Below are 21,181 nucleotides of genomic sequence, written 5' to 3' on the forward strand. Positions count from 1 at the left end.
GAATCCCTTGCCACACACAGAGCAGGAGAACATTTTCTCTCCGGTGTGAATGCGCTGATGGGTGCGAAGGTTGGATGCCGAGCTGAACCCCTTCCCACAGACGGAGCATGTCAGCGGCCTCTCCCCTGTGTGCACGCGCTGATGTTGAATGAGGTGAGATGACTGCCTGAACCTCTTCTCACAGTGAGAGCAACTGAATGGCCTCTCATCAGTGTGAACAAGCTGGTGCTTAATCAGATCTGCAGAGATTTTAAAGCAGTTTCCACAGTCAGAACATTTGAAAGGTCGCTCGTTTGTGTGCACCCTCTGGTGTAACTGCAGACTGGAAGATAAGGTGAATCCCTTACCGCACAGTAAACAGGTAAATGGCCTCTCGCCGGTGTGGCTGCGTTTATGCGTCTCGAGCTGGGACGGTGAGCTGAACCCTTTTCCGCAGTCATCACATTTCCACGGTTTCTTCGTGGACCGGGCAGGCTTGCGTCTCTCCAGATTGGACTGTCAGTTGCTGCCTGGATCACACAGATCGCAATGTACCTCTCTGTGATGTTTTCTTAGGCTGTGCAAACTTTTAACGCTCTTGGCACACCCTTGCATTCAAATGAGACACATTTCTCTTATTCTTCAAGTCCAATAATATTCAGGTACTGTGAATAGAATGGTCAGGTCTGGGTGCGTAGTTAGATTGTGTTTCCAGTTCTCAAATCCTCCCATTCATATAATCTGCAAGAGAAGTTCACCAGGTTATCACTATCAATTTAACAAATTAATTATACATCTTATTTTAAACTTCTCTCATTCCACCAAAGCTGCATATCTCCACTCTATACCTTCTCTGAAACCCGGGTGATAAATATTCAGCATCTTCCTCTCCAATATTTATTTCCCATTACCTACTAGTGTTAGTTCCACACCTGCTATAGAAAGTGATTAAAATAAAAGAGTCAACAAATTTTCTCTCCTATTTAAAACAACCTTAAAACCCAATTAATTAACATGCCGCAAAGTGTGGGACAGTAGAGCTGCTGGTGAAACTGGTGCCTCACATCGCCAGAGAACCAGATTCGATCCTGACCTCAGCTACTCCCTGTGTGGAGTGTAGACATTTTCCCCATGACTGCATGGTTTCATAGAAACATAGAAAATAGGTGCAGGGGGAGGCCATTTGGCCCTTTGAGCCAGCACCGCCATTCATTGTGATCGAGGCTGATCATTCACAATCATTCTCCCCATATCCCTTGATTCCACTAGCCCCAAGAGCTCTATCTAACTCTCTTTTAAATCCATCCAGTAAATTGGTCTCCACTGCCCTCTGTGGCAGAGAATTCTACAAATTCACAACTCTCTGGTTGAAAAAGTTTTTTCTCACCTCAGTTTTATATGCCCCCCCCCCCTTTATTCTTACTGTGTCCCCTGGTTCTGGACTCCCCCAACATTGGGAACATTTTTCCTGCATCTAGCTTGTCCAGTCCTTTTATAATTTTATACGTCTCTATAAGATCCTCTCTCATCCTTCTAAACTCCAGTGAATACAAGCCCAGTCTTTCCAATCTTTCCTCATATGACAGTCACTCCATCCCACGGATTAACCTTGTGAATCTACGCTGTACTGCCTCAATAGCAAGGACATCCGTCCTCAAATTAGGGGACCAAAACTGCACACAATACTCCAGATGTGGTCTCACCAGGGCCCTATACAACTGCAGAAGAATCTCTTTGCTCCTATACTCAAATCCTTTCATTATGAAGGCCAACATGCCATTAGATTTCTTCATTGCGTGCTGTACCTGCATGCTTACTTTCAGTGACTGGTGTAGAAGGGCACCAAGGTCTCTTTGCACTTCCCTTTTACCTAATCTGACACCATTGAGATAATAATCTGCCTCCTTGTTTTTGCCACCAAAGTGGATAAACCTCACATTTATCTACATTATACTGCATCTGCCATGCATCTGCCCACTCACTCAACCTGTCCAAGTCACCCTGCAACCTCATAACATCCTCTTCGCAGATCACACTGCCACCCAGCTTTGTGTCATCCGCAAACTTGCTAGTGTTACTTCTAATTCCGTCATCCAAGTCAATAATATATGGCTGCAAAAACTGAGTCACATCTTGCAGAGTGCAAACTGATCAGATTCCAACTTTGGTATTTTGGACAAATCTTGGAAGTCACTTAACATTAAGAAGAGAGACCCTCCAAAGAATCTACCTACAGTTAAAACAGTCTATGCTGGGAACTCACACACTTCTCAGCCTGGGTCCTGGGCAGCTTCAAGATCATATGTCAAAACATGAACACTACAGCCACCTCAAGAAATGGGAAGCATTTCTTTTGCATACCCAAAGGGAAATGGTTTGCAGAATAAGGCTAAAATCCACACACAGGAACCAGCTCATGCATTGTTAAATTCCATTTCCATTGTTGACTTCAGTATTTATGCTGTGGAATGGGAGGATCAGTTACAACTGCTCAGTTTGGCGAATCATGGTGAACCACTTGAGAGCTCGAACCACAACCTGTTTTTTTCAAATTCAGGTAACCCACTCCCATCAGTTCACCCATGGTCCCTCTTCCTTTGTTCACCGTTTCCATCCTGTTCTCATGGTTCTCCAGCTCATTGCTCACATACTTACCTTTCTGGAATTCCTCACCATTGGTTCACCTTTCCTAGCCACTTTGTCCATCAGCAGTTCCCTCATATGATTCCACCTGTCACGTAGCAGCCACTGTCCCACTCCTGCCCCTCTCATACATATTACCATAAGGTCATATGCAATAATAGCAGAATTGTGCTATTTGGCCCATCAAGTCTACGCTGCCATTCAATCATGGCTGATCTATCTCTCCCTCCTGACTCCAATCTCCTGCCTTCTCCCCTTAACTCCTGACACCCGTACTAATCAAGAATCTATCTCTGCTTTAAAAATATCCATTGACTTCACCTCTGCAGCCTTCTGTGGCAAAGAATTCCAGGTTCACCACCCGTTGACTAAAGAAATTCTTTCCCATCTCCTTCCTAAAGCAACGTCCGTTAATTCTGGGGCTATAACCTCTAGTCCCAGACTCCCCCATTAACGGAAACATGCTCTCCACATCCACTCTATCCAAGCCTTTCATTATTCGGTACATTTCTTTTGATAAATATTTTTATTAAACATAAATACATATTAATAAAATTTACTTATTACATACATTCGTGATATTATTAATATTAACAATTATGTTCTACATATTTCTATACTTTTTTTTTTTTAGAGAGGGAGAGATAGAGAAAAATAAAATAAAAATAAGAGATCCAAATTGGAGAAATGAATGGAGTATTAAAAAAGTTATCTATCATTGGAGATATATCCATGATTTGTTATTCATAATTCTTCCTCCATTCCATTATTCAGGCCACGGTCAGGTCCCCGCACCAAGCCATTTTGACCCTTTAAATATACAATAAATGGAGACCATATTCCTCTGAAAAGATTCAACCTGTCTATTAGAACAAGTCTCAATCTTTCCAGATGAAGTGTCTCCGACATTCCTGTAATCCACATTTTAATTGTGGGGGATGTAGGACCTTTCCAAAATTTCAGTATTAATTTTTTCCCAATTATTAAACTATAATCAATAAAAATTCTTTGATTCGTTGTTATTAATTGATCTGTTTCTAATATTCCCAGTATTATTAAGTTTGAGTCAGGGATCAGCTTCAAATTAACAACATTCGAAATTATTTTAAATATTTCTGTCCAGAATTTAGTGATTTTTTCACAGTTTGTGAATATGTGCGTTAAATTAGCTTCCAATTGCTGACATTTGTCACAAATGGCAGATATATTTGGAAAAATACTATGTAATTTAGCTTTTGAATAATGTAGTCTATGTAATATTTTAAATTGTATAAGAGAGTGTCTAGCATTTAGCGAACAGTGATGTATGTGTTGTAAACTTTCATCCCATATATCAGGTCTAATAATTTGACCTAATTCATTTTCCCATGATTGTCTATATATTTCTGTACTTGGAGCGTCGTTTTCCAGTAGAATATTATAAATATATGATATCAATTTTTCTGTATTTGGGTGTTTATTTAAACATTCATCTAAAATCTCTGTCTTTCTATTTCTAATTTCATGTGTATTTGCTTTTACATAATCTCTAATTTGTAAATATCTAAAGTAATCTTTTGAATGTAATCCATAAATTTGTTGTAATTCTTGAAATGAAAGGAAAAATTTTTCCCTATAGAGATCTCCCATCTTATTAATTCCACAGTTTTTCCATTGTAAAAAACCTTTATCTATCATTGAAGGTTTAAATGTGATGTTATTTACAATAGTAAGAGCTAGTGGTATACATTCCAATTTTAATGTTTTCTTTATTTGTTTCCAAATACGTATTCCACTATCTATTATGAGGTTTTCACTATAGGTTTTCTTACTTATTTTATTATTGGCAAATAAAATCGAACTAATTTCAAAGGGCGAACAATCTTCTTTTTCCATTTTTAACCAGGTTGGTTGTTTATCTGTCTCTACTAACCAAAAGTTAATATTTTTAATATTGACTGCCCAATAATAAAATGTAAAATTTGGTAGAGCTAGACCTCCATTTATTTTTGGTTTACATAAGTGTTCTTTTTTTATTCTATGGCTCTTATAATCCCAGATAAAGTTAGTGATTATGGAATCAATCTTTTTTAAAAAAATTTTAGGAAGATATATCGGAATCATTTGGAAAAGATATAATAATTGTGGAAGAAAAATCATTTTTATTGCATTAATTCTACCTATCATTGAGATTGGTAATGTTTTCCAATATAAAATATTTTTATTTAATTTATTCAATAAGAGCGGAAAATTAGATTTAAATAAAGAATCAAATCTTTTTGTTACATAAATTCCAAGATATTTTATTTTTTCGTTTGCTATCTTAAAAGGAAATTGTTGTAATATATGTAGATTATTTACCCTTATCGGCATAAGTTCACTTTTGTTCCAATTAATACTATATCCTGAATATGATCCAAATTCAGTTATTAATTTTAGTAAATTTGGAATACTAATTTCCGGGTTTGTGATATAAAGTAATACATCATCCGCATATAAAGAAATTTTATTTTCAGTATTTGTGGTGTCATATCCATATATTTCAGGATGTATTCTCACCCGTTGAGCTAAAGGTTCTAATGCAAGTGCAAACAATAGTGGGGATAAAGGACAACCCTGTCTGCAGCCTCGAAATAGATTAAATTTATTTGATAGTATTTGATTTGTTATTATTCTAGCTGTTGGATTGGTATATAATAATTTAACCCAAGTGATAAACTTCTCTCCCAAATTAAAAAATTCCATAACCGAAAACAAATAAGACCATTCCACTTGGTCAAAGGCTTTCTCCGCATCTAACGAAATAATTACTAAGTCTTTATTAATACCTCTTTTCGAATATATAATATTATATAATCGTCTGAGGTTATATGAGGAATATCGTTTTGGTATAAATCCTGTTTGATCGGGGTGAATTAGTTTATTAATAACTGTGCTTAATCTTTGTGCTAATATTTTCGTTAGTATCTTTTGATCAGTATTTAAAAGAGCTATAGCTCTATATGATCCTGGGTCCTCCAGATCTTTGTCTATTTTAGGTATAAGTGTTATAATAGATTCATTTAACGTTTCTGGTAGTTTCTGACAAATATAGATATTTTCATAAAGTATCTTCAGACGTGGTGTGATCAGATCATAAAATGTTTTATAAAATTCCGAACCGATACCATCTGGTCCCGGTGTTTTACCATTTTTTAATGATCTGATAGACTCTTCAACTTCTTTTACTGAAATTTCCGCATTTAGTGATTCTCTATTTTGTAAATCCAACCCCTTCAGATTACATTTTTTTTTAAATGCTTCTATTCCTATCTTATTTTCTGTCGTTTTAGCTGAATATAGATTTTTATAATATTGCAGAAATCTCTCATTAATATCTTTAGGTTGTACTAAAGGTTCGCCAGTATGTGATTTAATCCTGTGGATTATTTTTTCTCCTTCCATCTTTCTAAGTTGACGAGCCAGTAACTTATGAGGTTTATCTCCAAATTCAAATTGTGATTGTTTGGTGTATTGGTAGTGTTTTACGACTTGATCTGAGTATATTTTATTTAATTTATATTTCAGTGCAGCGATTTTATTATGTATTATTATAGATGGATTAGCAGCGTTCTCTGTATCTAATTGTTTAATCTCCTTTTCTAATTCCTGTTGTTCCCTCCAATTCTTTTTATTATAGAATGCTTGAGAAGATATCATAATTCCACGGACATATGCTTTAAAAGTTTCCCATAGTAGGGCAGAAGATATTTCCGGTTTATCATTTATTTCGAAAAAAATCTTAATCTGTTCTGTAATATATTCCTGAGTTGTTTTATTTTTTAATATTTGTGGGTTAAATCTCCATTGTCCCCGTTTTTCCATTTTACCATTTATTTTAATCATAAATGTTAAAGGTGCATGATCTGAGATTGTAATATTATGGTATTTTGAATTATAAGTGAGTGAGATAAGTTTAGCGTCGACCAAAAAATAATCTATTCTTGAATAGGTTTTATGTACAGGTGAATAAAATGAGTATTCTCGTCCAGTTGGGTTTTCCACTCTCCAAACATCTTTAATATTACTAGTATCCATATATGCATTTAATAAGTCACTGGAATGTGATTTGGTTTTCCTTTGTCTTGTTGATCTGTCTAAATAGGAATCTAAAGTACAATTTAAATCTCCTCCAATTACTAAGTTATGTTGTGCTATTTCCGGAATGCAGTTAAATATTTTCTTAAAGAACAGTGGACTATCAAAATTTGGTCCATATACATTGACAAAAATCATTTTTTGTGCATTTAATTCTCCTATTACAATAATGTATCTGCCATCCTTATCGGTTATAGTTGATGTGTGTTTGAATAAAGTACCTTTCCGAAATAATATTGCTACGCCTCTTGATTTATGTGTAAAAGAAGAATGATATGTTTTATCTATCCATTTAGCTTTCAGCCTATGCTCGGCATCTTTTTTTAAATGTGTTTCTTGGATGAAAATCACGTCCGCTTTAATTGCTTTTAAATGTGCTAATACTTTACCTCTCTTAATTGGTTCATTAATACCTTTAACGTTCCAACTGCAAAACGTTATTCCTTCATTCCCCGTATTCATTTTTAAATCTTGCATTTTTTTGTCTATGGCGGTCTGTAATAGAGCCAATGGTTCAGTTCGACAGACCCGACCCCGCACCCGAACTCTGAATAGATGAGTTTTAAGACTCTTAAATGCCTCTCACCTATATATCTCCTTTGCTCCAATTTGTAACTCCGTTCAAACTGAAAATAATAATGATAATTAGTAATAGAAAAAAAAAGAGGATAGGTTAGAAAATTAGTATTGTGCACAAAGAAAGAAAAAACTACATCTAATGTTAGTGCAGTTAGTGCTAGCCATACTAACATGGCTACCCATCTACCGACTTCCGTAGTTGATGTTTCGAACTTATCCAGCCCCTATATTTCTTGGAATGGCAATATTTTACCGGGGGTATATCAAGATCCAATAATCGGAAGTGTTAAGATACAAATAATAAAACCCAGAATTAAAGGAAAAATAAAAGTAAAAATAACTATGAAAATTACTAGCAGGAAGTAAAAAAGAAAAAAGAGAGCAGATTTCCAAACATAACAAATAAAATCAAGCTCTGTATTTAACTCTGATCATTCCATTATAAGTAACTTTATAAGTAAGTATTAGTCATTAGTAATAATTATTAATTCTAATTATTAAAAATGCCGCGGTATAATTTTAGTATTCATTAGTTAATTATATTAGTAGCGCAGTTGTTAGTATCCATAGCAGAGTTTCCGATCCACTTCTTTCTCCGCTTCTTTAGTCATCAATTCAATTCCATGCAGCCCTGCAAAGTCATTTCTTCATGATGAGGCATCAGGGGTCTTCTCATGGTATAATCTTCTTGGCAAAGTCCAGTGCTTTCACAGGGTCGGTGAAAAAGTGTTCCTTCTTGTCATAAGTAACTCTTAGGGTAGCTGGATAACTAACACCATATTTCAAATCCGCCACTTCCCTCAGAATACTTTTGGTCTCGTTGAATGCTTTTCGTTTCCTTGCAACCTCTGCTGGATAATCTCGGTAAATGCTGATCCTGTGACCCTTAAGATCAAGCTTTCTGTTTCTTGATGCTTTTTGCATTATCTCCTCCACAACATAGTCGTTTTGTACTTTTATTATCATTTGTCTTGGGGGTGCGCCTACTCCTGTCTGGCGTCTCATCACTCTATGTGCTCGGGCTAGTTGCGGCTTTTGGTCCAGAGATAAAACTTTTTGCAGTAAGTTTGCAGTGAATTCTCGGATATCTTGATCTTTCTCTTCCCCTTCTGGAATACCTGCAATTCTTAAGTTCTGTCTTCTCTGGCGACCTTCCAGTTCAGTACATTTGTCGTTTATTTTGACCAGCATATCAGTTAGACGTTGATTTTCTGTAACGAGCTTTGCTGTAGTGTGAGCGCTTGTTTCGGCTAGGTCTTCAAGGTCTTTTATAACACCCGTCTGCTGATTCAATGCCTTTTCCACAGGCTTCAGCCTTTCATCTAATTCAACTTTCCCATTTTTAATTTTCTCATTCATCTCCTTTGATAGTCCAAATAATATTTCAGAGATTTCTTTCTTCAAATCATTCTTCAAATCATCTGCTATATTCTTAGTCTCAAGCTTTAAGTCATTCATTTCCTCCTTAATTTTTTTTATTTCTCCAGCAACATTCATCTGCTTTATTTCTTCCCTCAAACCAGAAATTTCACTTGCAATAAAATTTTTGAGTTCCTCACCTTCCGCTTTTTTGGTCCCTTTTTTCGTCACATCTTCTTGGGATAACGTCCTACCTGAGGCCGAGGCTTCAGTCAGGCCTTCCCGCGGATTCTGCCTGGTAGCCCGACTTTTCGTTCTATCCGTGGGTGGGCTGTGTTGTGGAAACATTATGAGCCACGCGCTTGATAACGTCACTCACAGCAATCGGTGCAGGGCCAGCAGGCAGCAGGTAGGTCGATTTATCCCCGGTTTTTCTCCGTTTTTTACGAGGAGCTGGCTGGCGTTACCCTCTAGCCCTCCATAGCGCCACCGGAAGTCCTATTCGGTACATTTCAATGTGGTTCCCCCTCATTCTTCTAAACTCCAGTGAGTACAGGTCCATTGCCGTCAAATGCTCATCATATGTTAACCCACTCATTCCTGGGATCATTCTTGTGTATCTCCGCTGGACCCTTTCCAGTGCCAGCATATCCTTCCTCAGCTATGGTGCCCAAAAATACTCACAATACTTCCAATGTGGCCTTACCGAAATGCGGCCCGACCAGCAGCTTATAGGGTATATCCCTGTTTTTGTATTCTCGACCTCTTGACATAAATGCTAGCTTTGCGTTTGCCTTCTTCACTACTGATTCGACTTGCAGATTAACATTTTGGGAATCCTGCACCAGTACGCCCAAGTCCCTTTGCGCTACCCATTTCTCGATTCTCTCTACATTTTGAAAATAGTTTACGCCTTTATTCCTATGATCAAAACGCATGACTCAACACTTTGCTACACTGCCATCTGCCACTTCTCTGCCCACTCTCTCAACCTGTCCAAGTCCTTCAGCAGAGTCCCTGCTTTCTCTACACTACCTGCACTTCCACCTATTTTTGTATCATCCGCAAACTTGGCCACAAAGCCTTCAATCCCCTCATCCAAATCACTAATGCACAACATGAAGAATAGCTGCCCCAGGCACCGACCCCTACGGAACTCCGCTTGTCACTGGCAGCCAACCAGCCCCCTTTATTGCCACTTTCTGCCTTCTGACATCCAATCTGCTCTCTATGTTAGTATCATCTTCCTAAGCAGCCTCATATGTGGCACCTTATCAAAGGCTTTCTGAAAATCTAAGTAAACGACGTCCACTGACTCTCCTTTGTCTGTCCTACTATTTACTTCTTCAAAGAATTCCAGCAGATTCATCAGGCAAGATCTGCCCTTCACAAAACTCTGCTGACTTTGGCCTATTTTATCATAAATTCTAAGTACTCCATAACCTCATCCTTTATAATGGACTCAAAAATCTTACCAACCACTGAAGTCAGACTAACTGGCCTATAGTTCCCACTATTCGGCGTTGTTCTCTTCTTGTACAGCGGGGTAATATGGGCAATTTTCCAATCGTCTGGAACCACTCTTGAATCATGATTCTTGATAACTCATTAGTAATACCTCCACAGTCTCTAGTAATACCACGAGAATCTCTTTCGGAATTCTCGTGTGCAGTCCATTTGGTCCAGGTGAATTATCTATCTTCAACCCTTTCAGCTTCCCAAGCACCTTCTCCTTAGTAATAACCACTCCACTAACTTTCTTGAATTTCAGGCACATTGTTGGTGTCTAAGACTGATGCAAAAAAATTATTTAACTCCTCTGCCGTTTCTTTATTCCCCATTATCACTTCTCCTGCATCATTTTCCAGTGGTCCAACATCCACTCTTGCCTCTTTCTTACTCTTTATATAACTGAAAAAACGCTTGCTATCCTTTCATATTACTAGCCAGCTTACTTTCGCATTTCATCTTTTCTCCCCGTATTGCCTTTTTAGTTACCTTCTGTTGTTCTTTAAAAGCCTCCCAAACCTCTGGCTTCCCATTAATCATTGCAATGTTATATGCCTTCTCTTTTAGTTTTATACTATCCTTGACTTCCCTTGTTGGACATGGTCACCTTATTCTCCCTCGAGAATCTTTCTTCCTATTTGGAATGAAAGCATCCTGCATCTTCTGAATTATCCCAGAAATTCTTGCCATTGGTTTTCCACTGTCATTTCTGCAGTGAACTTTGGCCAGCTCCTCCCTCATGCCTTTTTAGTCCCCTTTGCTGAGTTGGAATACCGACATATCCAATTCCACCTCTCAAATTTCGGGTTAAAACTTATCACATTGTGCTCGCTACCTCCTAGTGGTTCCTTTACCTTGAGTTCCCTTTATGAAATCTGGTTCATTACACAATACTAAATCCAGAATTGCCTTATACCTGTTAGGCTCCAAAACAAGCTGCTCCAAGAAACCATCTCATAAGCATTCTACAAATTCCGTTTCTTGGGTCCCAGAACCACCCTGATTTTCCCAGTCCACCTACATATTGAAATCTCCCATGACCATCGTAGTATTGCCTTACTTTGTATCTCCTGATGTAACTCGTACCCTACATCCTGCCCACTGTTTGGGGGCCTGTAAATAACTCCCATTAGCCTTACAATTTCTCAGCTCTACCCACAATGACTGTGCATCTTCTGATCCTATATCACCCCTTGCTAAGGTCCGAATTTCATTCTTTATCAACAGTTACCCCACCCCTTCTGCCCACCCATCTGTCTTTCCGATAGGATGTATATATAACCTTGAATATTGAGCTCCCAGCCTGTCCACTTGTAGCCACATCTCTGCAATCCCCACATCATACCTACCAATTTTTAACTGTGCGACAAACTCATCCACTTTGTTTCTGAAAACTATGCCCATTTAAAATACAACACCTTTCATTTGGTATTCACTTTCCCTCCTCTCACACACATCTTCCCTCTACATGCCGTCCTGATAATCTTATTTTGCTTCTACAGATACTATTTGACCCACCGAGTTCATCCAGCTGTTCATTTTTTCTTTACTCTTGATTTCAGCATTTGCATATGTCTAATTCTTGGATTAGCTGACTCTCTCCAAACAAAAGGCCCTTAGGGATATTGGGTGAAATACAGGAAAAAAGGTCACTAGCTCAGATAGACATCTTAGTCAGAATGGACGAGTTGACTGAAGGGCTTATTTCTGCCCCGTATGATTTGATGACTAATATTCATTGCACACCGCATCCTTTCACCTACAGGACAAAAAGGAGTGACTCAGCAGGTCAGGCAGAATCTCTGGAGAACATGATGACATTTCCGGTTGGGAAACTTCTTCAGACCGTTGGTCAGTCTGAGGAAGGGTCACCGTTGGTCAGTCTGAAGATGGGTCCCAACCTATAATTGATTGATACTTTACGTTTCGTCACTTTACTTCTCGGAACGCCACAAATCCATATTCTCATGAGATGCTGCCTGACCTGCTGACTAACTCCAGCACTTGGTATCATTTTCTGTAAACCAGCATCTGCAGTTCCTTGTTTCTACATCTCCTTTCGCCTGGCAAGGTGTTGGAAAGACTTTGCTGGGAACCGAAATCCTGTTGGCACTCTTGGTCCATTATTATTATTATGGCAGCGACACATGCATTACTGTCTCTCTCCACTAGTGACGATGGACCACCCCTGCACATCTTTCTGAAAGTCATCCTAACCTTTAAGAAACAGTTACACAGGTACTTAGATAGTGCAGGAGGATGAGGGGATTTGCAACATGAGAGGAATAGATCAGGTTGATGCAGATTCTTTTGCCCAGAGTAGGAGAATCGAGGACCAGAGGACATAGGTTCATGGTGAAGGGGAAAAGATTTAATAGGAATCCGAGAGGTAACTTTTTCATCCAAAGACTAAGAAACAGTTAGAGAGGTACGTGGATAGGCCACGTTTGGAGGGAAATAGACCACACGCATGGAAGTGGGACCAGTGTAGCTGGGACATTGTTGGCCGGAGTGGACGAGTTGGGCCGAAGGGCCCGTTTCCTCTCTGTATAACTCCATGACCCTGTGACACAGGGACCGATGTCTCGATCTGGGCGCTTATGAGGTGTTTGCGCAGTAATCAACCAGAACCAGAACCAAGACCAAAACCAGAACCAAGACCAAAACCAGAACCATGTGCGAAGAGACTGCAACCCCGGCCACTCGCTGCACCTGGCCGCGCATGCGCTTCCTCCAACCCGCTCTTCTAAGATGGTGCCAGTCACTTTAAAAAACTCCGGATGCCAGGTTGTCAACAATGGGGACTAAACAGTGCGACCGAGAGATTTCATTCGTAACCCTCCGCCTAATGCGGCATTTAGAAGCCGTCCCAGCTCCCTCAAGGGTCCCTTTCTTCTCCTGCATTCAGGTTCGCTTACCAGCAACTGCGTCACCCTCAACCATCGTCGCCGCTCATTCCGCGCATGCTCAGTGTGTGGTCCTTCGCGGCACATGCGCACTGATTTTCCCATGTTGTTGATTAGGCCTATTCTGCGCAGCGCGGAATTATGGGTTATTTTCCCGCCATTGAGAGTAACGCTCGCCAAAGATAAATCTACATTCGACAAAGATTTCGGTCGGAGGGAAATTAATGAATGTCAAACAGTGTCAATCAGTCGGAGCCTGAACTGGACTGGATGCTGGTTTACACCGAAAATAGGCACAAAATGCTGGAGTAACTCAGCGGGTCAGGCAGCAACTCTGCAGAAAAGGAATATGCCTCCCTTCCCCTCCTCCTTCCCAGATCTCCCTCTATCTTCCTGTCTCCACCTATATCCTTCCTTTGTCCCACCCCCGACATCAGTCTGAAGAAGGGTCTCGACCCGAAACGTCACCCATTCCTTCTCTCCCGAGATGCTGCCTGACCTGCTGAGTTACTCCAGCATTTTGTGAATAAAGGAATATGTGACCCTTCAGGTCGACACACTTCTTCAGACCACAGCATTTTTTGCCTATCTTCGTAGCCTGGACGGGGCCCAGTTTGGTTTAATTGAGAATAAAATTTAAAAATGGTGGAATTTTTCAGGTCAGGGATTTCTTGTGAAAATAAAACATGGTGCGATGGATGTTTCGGATACCTACCATAAAGAAACAAATGCTTTCTCAGTTCTATCATAAATGCCAGGAATTATTACAGTCTTATCGTTCAGAACCTCACAATATTACGGTGAATTCACATTGGAGTATTGTGTTCAGTTCTGGTAACCCTGCATGTGTAGAAGCATGTCGTTAAGCTGGAAAGAGTGCAGCGAAATTTTATGAGGATGTTGCGGGACTGGAGGGCCTGAGCCTTTAGGGAGAGTGGGCGAGCTAAGAATTTATTCCTTGGGGTAAGGGGTGATGTTATGGAGGTGTTCACATGAATGAGAGGAATCCATAGGGTGAATGAACAATCAGGGTAGACGAATTAGGAAGGAGAGTACACAAGATTCAAGATTCAAGATTCAATTTAATTGACACATTACCAATTAAGCTACAGTGAAATTTAAGTTACCAGGTTTCAGGTGAGTGGGAAAAGATTTGATAGGAACCTGAGGTGCAACCTTTTCACTCAAAGAATTGTGGATATATGAAATGAACTGCCAGAGGAGGTAGTTGAGGCAAATACAATGAGAGCATATCCATGTCTAGGATGGCACTGCAAATGCTGGTCTAAACCGAAAGGTAGACGCAAAACAACTGGAGAAACTCAGCGGGTCAGTCAGCATCTCTGGAGATAAGGAACAGATGACGTTTCGGGTCGAGACTTTTCGAGGATCCAACGTCGACTATTCCCTTTCTCCAGAGATGCTACACAGTTTTTCAAGTAGGAACCAAGTTTAATTTAACAACCGGTCAATTATTGGCAAGATTTTACCGGATTTCGGTTCACACATCATGATCGTTCTTTGTTTGGATGCGGTGAGATCCATTTCGAGACGCCATGGTACATTTATAAAAATTGGCCAGCAAGGCTATAATATTATGAAAGGATCATAAATATTTGTGGCGAGAGAGCATAAGTTTTAGGAGAGAGTGCGGAAAATGAAACAAGATCTGTGGGGTACCATTTTCATGTAGTTGGTATCTGGAATAAGCTTCCGGAGGAAGAGGTGGAGGTAGGAACAGGAATAACATTTAAGTAGTAGCAGCTCTGATACTTGGATGTGAAGGGTAACGAGGAATATAGCACTAATACGGCTCTTGTGATTAGTTTTGTTATGGCTGATAGTCGCTATAGACCATGGAATTATTGAAAGCATGAGATTAATTTAGCAACACAAACCAACCAAAGAGTTTTATTTCGCTTAAGTAGTTGCGTATGGAAGCTTTCCCATGTATCGGTGGTACAGGAAATAAATCTGTTTTACCACTCTCTACTCCAATATGTGAACCCTTTGGATAAATCAATGATAATATATAACGCGAACAAACTACAGTGCAAGTAGCACTGCTCACATTAGACTCATCCCGCTTAAGGAAAAAGCAAACGCTTGTCAAACACAAGGCAGGCATGAACTATTCTGATGAACTGGAATGACATCTGGAGCCTTTTCAAGTTATTATTACAAACTATGTTTGGGTTATAATGGACACTGGAACAAGTTGACCCGTTGGGCCCAAATCTCTCCTGCATAGGTGCAGCACCTTCTCCTCCCCTACTACCCCATCGTCACTCCCTCCCTCCCTCCCTCCCTCCCTCCCTCCCTCCCTCCCTCCCTCCCTCCCTCCCTCCCTCCCTCCCTCCCTCCCTCCCTCCCTCCCTCCCTCCCTCCCTCCCTCCCTCCCTCCCTCCCTCCCTCCCTCCCTCCCTCCCTCCCTCCCTCCCTCCCTCCCTCCCTCCCTCCCTCCCTCCCTCCCTCCCTCCCTCCCTCCCTCCCTCCCTCCCTCCCTCCCTCCCTCCCTCCCTCCCTCCCTCCCTCCCTCCCTCCCTCCCTCCCTCCCTCCTCGCTCCTCCCCATCCATCTCCTCGTCCTCCCTCCTCCCCTCCTCCTCCCCTCCCCCACTCCCTCCTTACCCCAATCCCTCCCTCCCCTCACCTTCCCCTCCCACTCCCAACCTCCATCCTCCCCATCCCCTACCTGCCCCCTCTCCCTCTCCCCCTCCCCCCCGCTTCCCCACTCCCTCCCTCCCCCTCCCCTTCCCTCCCCCTCCCCTCCTTGCCCTCCCTCCCCCTCCCTCCTCCCCTCCCCCTCCATCCTCCCCCTCCCCCTCCCTCCTCCCCTCCCCCCTCCCTCCTCCCCCTCCCTCCCTCCTGGAATGTAAACCTAGTATCCCGAAAATACATAGCGGACCAGTGACGTAACCTAACAGGAAGCAACTCCTCGGAACGTGGGTGGTTAATTTAGTCCGTCGAGTTTCCACTCACGATGAATGAATGAACGAATGAATGATTGAATGAATACGTTTATTGGCCAAGTATGTACACACACAAGGAATATTCCTTGGCGCTCGGCTCGCAAGTAACAACACGAACACACAGTAAACAATTAAGAATAAAGCAGAAAACATTAAAACATTAAGAATACAACATTTCAGTTTAAACATGTGAGTGTAATCAACCATAGTCTCAAAAATCCGAAGTGTAAACATCATTAAATTTACTCTTTGAATTGGACTTTAATAAAGGTTTTCTCACAAGAGAAACCTACCGGTTTCATTATTGAAAGCCACCTTCTTACAGCGTCAAGGAGCACCTTAATGTTCCCTTCCGAACAATGGGCATCCATCTTTATTATTCCCCCCTTCCAGGACTTGGCCCGTAACCCTCTCTACCCAGGCGATTCACCTGCACATTTAGATACGTCTTAGATGTCGACAGTATCGCAGCTTCCACCACGCTCTCAAAAAGGGCATTCCATTTACTCACCATTCTCTGGGTGAAAAGAGTCCCTTCTGATTCGGTCTAAAACTTTTACGTTTTACAGAGAATCAATACCAGAAATGTGAAATTAAAAAAAGTGTGTAATAGCAGCTATAATAGATTTTACATAATTAGGGAAGAAAAAACCCCAATCGAAGGCACGAAGGGGGAAATCGGTAAAAGAATTAAGAGAATGTCTGAAAGACACTGTTAATGCCACTGAATGGCAAAAATAAATAGTACAATATTTAAATGGTGGTGGTGGTGGGGGGGGGGGGGAGGGGGGGGTAGTAGAACTATGCGTACAAAAATGCCAAGAGCACAATGTTTTTAATAACCAGAAATATTAAGGAGAGAAGGAGAAAAATCCGGAATATATTGGCAACAACCAGAAGCTAAATTCGAAAGAAATGTATTGAAAATAAAGTATGTATGCTGTCAAGGGAAGTCCAATGCGCGTTCAGAACTCATCAGCAAACTTTGATACACGGCTGAAGACGCGTTAATGTATTGAAAGATTACATAGGTTTTGTCAAACGCAAGCGAAATGCACGAGAAAAAGCTTGACCAAGCGGTGTCACCTTTGTCAAATGGAATGCACGCTATGTTTAAAAAATAATCACATTATATTTGGATGTTGGTTTGAGTGATGATAGATTAGCAATTTTGCATCATTGGCGATGGAATGAGAAAGCTGTAAATCCAAAAATTGCAGAACAGTCAATCCCATTTCGTGCATTTTTTAAAAATTTGACGTATTAATTGGGAATGTGAATCAATAAATCAGAAAAGCTATTCTTTATACTCGATTAGTTATCGGGTGTATTTGGAAGTGCTGCACACGTTTATTAATAAGATGGAATTAACGACGGTAAGACGTTGCAGCATGGACACAAATTTGAATTACTGAAATAATGGATAGTCCTGTTTGGATACCCTTCAATATGATATTCCTCAACGGCCAGATTTAGAACAAGTTCTTTCTTTATAGACCTATATCGTGATCTACATTGTTTGGAATGCCCATTGTGCAGGGTCGTTCTCTTCGCACACTCCCCGAACCCATTCACTATGCCACTTCGTATATCCCGCCTGTCCCGCGCATCCAATTGTTCAGTGTTGGCAGTAGTTTTTTGTTAGGCGCTGTTGCTCTCTGATAACCTCGACGAATACCCGCAAAGTGTGTTTCACTAAGGTGTTCGAGATGTTTCTAGGCAAAGGAGCACAAGTCGTATGCGGATGCAAACGCACCTTTATTCACACACATGCCGCACCCGCACCTGCACACGCACACGCGCACACATGCGTGCACACACGCACACGCGCACACGCGCACACACGCGTGCACACACACACACACACACACACACACACACACACACACACACACACAAGCTTTTGCTATTTGATAGAGATTCAAATGTTAACCGATCACGTTTGAAGCTGGTCACAGGGATCTTCGCTAATCGTCCCGTGTCCAGAGTTCTCTGCTCTTCATGAAGATTTGTCTCGTGCCTTGGGTGGTACCAGTGCCGTTTACGCTCCATTGGTGGAACGTTTTAAGTAACCCATCACTTACTGTAGCCCTTGATGGCTACCATCAGGTTTCTTCATAGCTAACCACCACACTTTTTGCTACACAATCTCAATGCCCCAAATGATCAGAATGAACATGAAGATTCCCACATAAAATCCTCAATAAGCCAAATGCACAAATGTGCTAATATTATTTTATCTACCGACTCAACATGGTTATCTATCTATTCTAAGTTGTTTTGCCCCGCGCAATTCATAGCATATTTCATGAATCACAAACTAACAACGCGTTAAATAATGGGCCGAGTCCCCAACTAGTTTTTCAGCCTGCGTTCTCTCCGCGCATACCAATCTCGGCCAAAAGGCGTTGGATATAATTTAGGAGTACGCACTCAATAGTTTTATTTCACAGTTAATAAAATTGCCCTGCCAGCTAATAAGAAAGGAAAATCATTAGAACCTCATTTCATCGTCGTAGAAAAAGAGGCAGGAAAACTGAATATTCTGACTGTGTTTTCAAATTGGAGCAAATCATCTCAAGATACAAAGCATCCTAATTCCAGCAAAATCGATGGCTTCTTTGTATCATTGGTAGAAAATGGTAATTTCCCAATAAATTATCATAATGATAATCATAATCTTAAACGTAATTTATTAGCCAAGTATATTTTGCAACATACGAGGAATTTGATTTGCCATACAGTCATAACAAAAAAAGCAACATGACACACAACTACATAAAAAATTGACATTAACATCCACCACAACGGCTCCTCTACATTCCCCACTATGATGGAAGGCAATAAAGTATTATCTTTTTTCCTTCTTTCCTCCCGCGGTCGGGGGAATCGAACCATTCGCAGCCGGCGATCAAGCATCGCTGTCTGTGCGGTCTATGCTCCCGCATTGGGGCGGTCGAAATTTCCGCGGCTTGGAGTATCCGAAATCGGTCTCTCAACAAAGACTTCGTACTCCACGATGTTAATGTCCGCAGCTCCCGCAGGTTGGAGTACCAAGGGCCGACCCTGGCAAAGGGATCGCCCGCTCCGAGATGTTAAATCCACAGGCTTCCCTCCTCCCCCTCTCCTCCCCACTCCCTTCCCCCATCCCCCCCCCCCCCTTCTCCCCTCCGCCGCACATAATACAAAACTAATGAGAACATACAGGGCAAGATTAGCAAGTTTGCTGATGATACAAAAGTTAATGGTTTTGAAGATTGTGAAGCGGGTTGTGAACGATTGCAGCAGGATTTGGATCGATTGGCCGGGTGGGCGGATGAATGGTTGATGGAATTTAATACAGAGAAGTGTGAGGTGTTGCATTTTGGGCCGTCGATCAAGGGCAGGACCTACACGGTAAATTGTAGGCCTCTGGATAGTATTTTAGAGCAGAGGGATCTAGGAGTACAGGTGCATGGTTCCTTGAAGGTCGAGTCGCTGGTAGATAAGGTGGTGAAAAAGGCTTTTGGCACTTTGGACTTCATCAGTCCGAGCATTGAGCACAAAAGTTGGGAGGTTATGTTGCGGTTTTAACTGTAAGACGTTGGTGAGACAGCATTTAGAATATTGTGTTCAATTCTGGGCAACATGTTGTAGAAAAGATATTGTGATGCTTAAAAGGGTCCACAAAAGATTTACGAGCATGTTTCCAGGACTAGAGGGTGTGAGCAAAAGGGGAGGTTGAGTCGGCTGGGTCTCCCTTCCATGGAGCGCAGGAGAATGAGGGGAGATTTTATAGAGGTGTACAAAATCATGAGAGGAATAGATCGGGTTAATGCAGAGAGTCGTTTGCCCAGAGTAGGGGAATCGAGGACCAGAGGACACAGATTCAAGGTGAAGGGGAAAAGATTTAATAAGAATCCGAGGGGTAACTTTTTTTACACAAAGAGTGGTGGTTGTGTGGACTAAGCTGCCAGAGGAGGTAGTTGATGCTGGGACTATCCCATCGTTTAAGAAACAGTTAGACAGGTTCATGGATAGGACAGGTTTGGAGGGATGTGGACCAAGCGCAGGAAAATGGGGCTCGTATAGCTGGGAAATTGTTGGCCGATGTGGGCAAGTTGAGCCGAAGGGCCTGTTTCCGCAATGTATCACTATATGAGTCTATGACTTTGAGATTTATTGACCCTTTCGTTTTAAGAGATAAATATTGCTATATACATTAAAATAGTCATATATTTAGAAATACAAAGCAAACATTTTCCTAGTACAAAACAGGTAGCAGACTTATTGCTGGAATATATATTTCAATTTACAACCAGCAATGACCCGCTAGTTTTACCGGATATTGGATGAAAGTCGTTATTTCCCCCCTGAATCTTCTCTGAGTCACTGCATAAATAAATGTATTTGTGCAGCAACTTAAGAGCTGGAGCATATTAGCACATTCTGTGAAAATGTACCTGGGGTCGTTGAAACCTTTAAATTTATCATCGTTTGTTAATCTTTTATGAAGGAACTGTGCGACATATACCATCCATAATAGAATAAAAGACCCCGAGACAGCAAAGAGCAAAACAATGGACTTTCGCCGGCTCTCCATCTCTGGGTCTTTCTGATTCTCCGCATCACTCTGCACACGTAGTCTCTTGCGGGCTCTGCTGGAGACTAGAATATGTCTGACTGTTAAAAAATTCAGGAAAAGTATTAAAACGATCGCGAGACAAGGAGTTAAAAGAATGTGTAGCGGATGGACTTCAGTCTGCAATACCACGGGATATTGTTAATTATGTAGATTGGTTCGTGTATGAAATACCAAGGTATGCTTTTCAGACATGCTAACGAACAGACTATTCCTATAATAAAACCTGCCGTCTTCTCGGTGCAGTATTTAGTTTTCAGCTTCTGCCAACAAATTGCCACAAATCGATCAAAGGTGAAAGCGACTGTCAGCCAAACCGAAGAGTCTCTAGATGCATGGACCAAAGTAGTGGTGAGACTACAAACTGGAGTAACGGACATAACACTGCCGGGGAAATAAATACCAGGAATGCGATTTAACAAAACGGCTGTGATGATGACCAGGAGATCCGACACCGCCATTGATACCAGGTACCGACTAATGCATCTGGAAAGACCG

General features: G+C 41.1%; 1 protein-coding gene across 3 annotated transcripts; it reads right to left on the reverse strand.

Annotated features, from left to right (window-relative positions):
* Nucleotides 1-357: 357 nt before the first annotated feature.
* LOC144601118 (uncharacterized) lies at nucleotides 358-13,140 on the reverse strand. Of its 3 annotated transcripts, XR_013548242.1 has the most exons (4): nucleotides 13,104-13,140; nucleotides 8,877-9,007; nucleotides 7,325-7,364; nucleotides 358-720 (listed from the first exon to the last, which is right to left on the reverse strand). XR_013548242.1 is itself a non-coding variant. In XM_078413069.1 (2 exons), exon 1 carries the CDS (start codon nucleotides 9,022-9,024, stop codon nucleotides 7,990-7,992), a length of 1,035 nt encoding a protein of 344 aa, XP_078269195.1. In that variant the 5' UTR covers nucleotides 9,025-10,370; the 3' UTR covers nucleotides 358-720; nucleotides 7,325-7,989. The 3 variants fall into 3 exon arrangements, 1 of the variants encoding a protein (XP_078269195.1); XR_013548241.1 differs by lacking the exon at nucleotides 13,104-13,140 and having other exon boundaries at nucleotides 8,877-10,370; XM_078413069.1 differs by lacking the exon at nucleotides 13,104-13,140 and having other exon boundaries at nucleotides 7,325-10,370.
* Between the last annotated feature and the right edge of the window lie 8,041 nt (nucleotides 13,141-21,181).

Source organism: Rhinoraja longicauda, chromosome 16 (genome assembly GCF_053455715.1).
Source record: "Rhinoraja longicauda isolate Sanriku21f chromosome 16, sRhiLon1.1, whole genome shotgun sequence".
Lineage (NCBI taxonomy): Eukaryota > Metazoa > Chordata > Chondrichthyes > Rajiformes > Arhynchobatidae > Rhinoraja > Rhinoraja longicauda.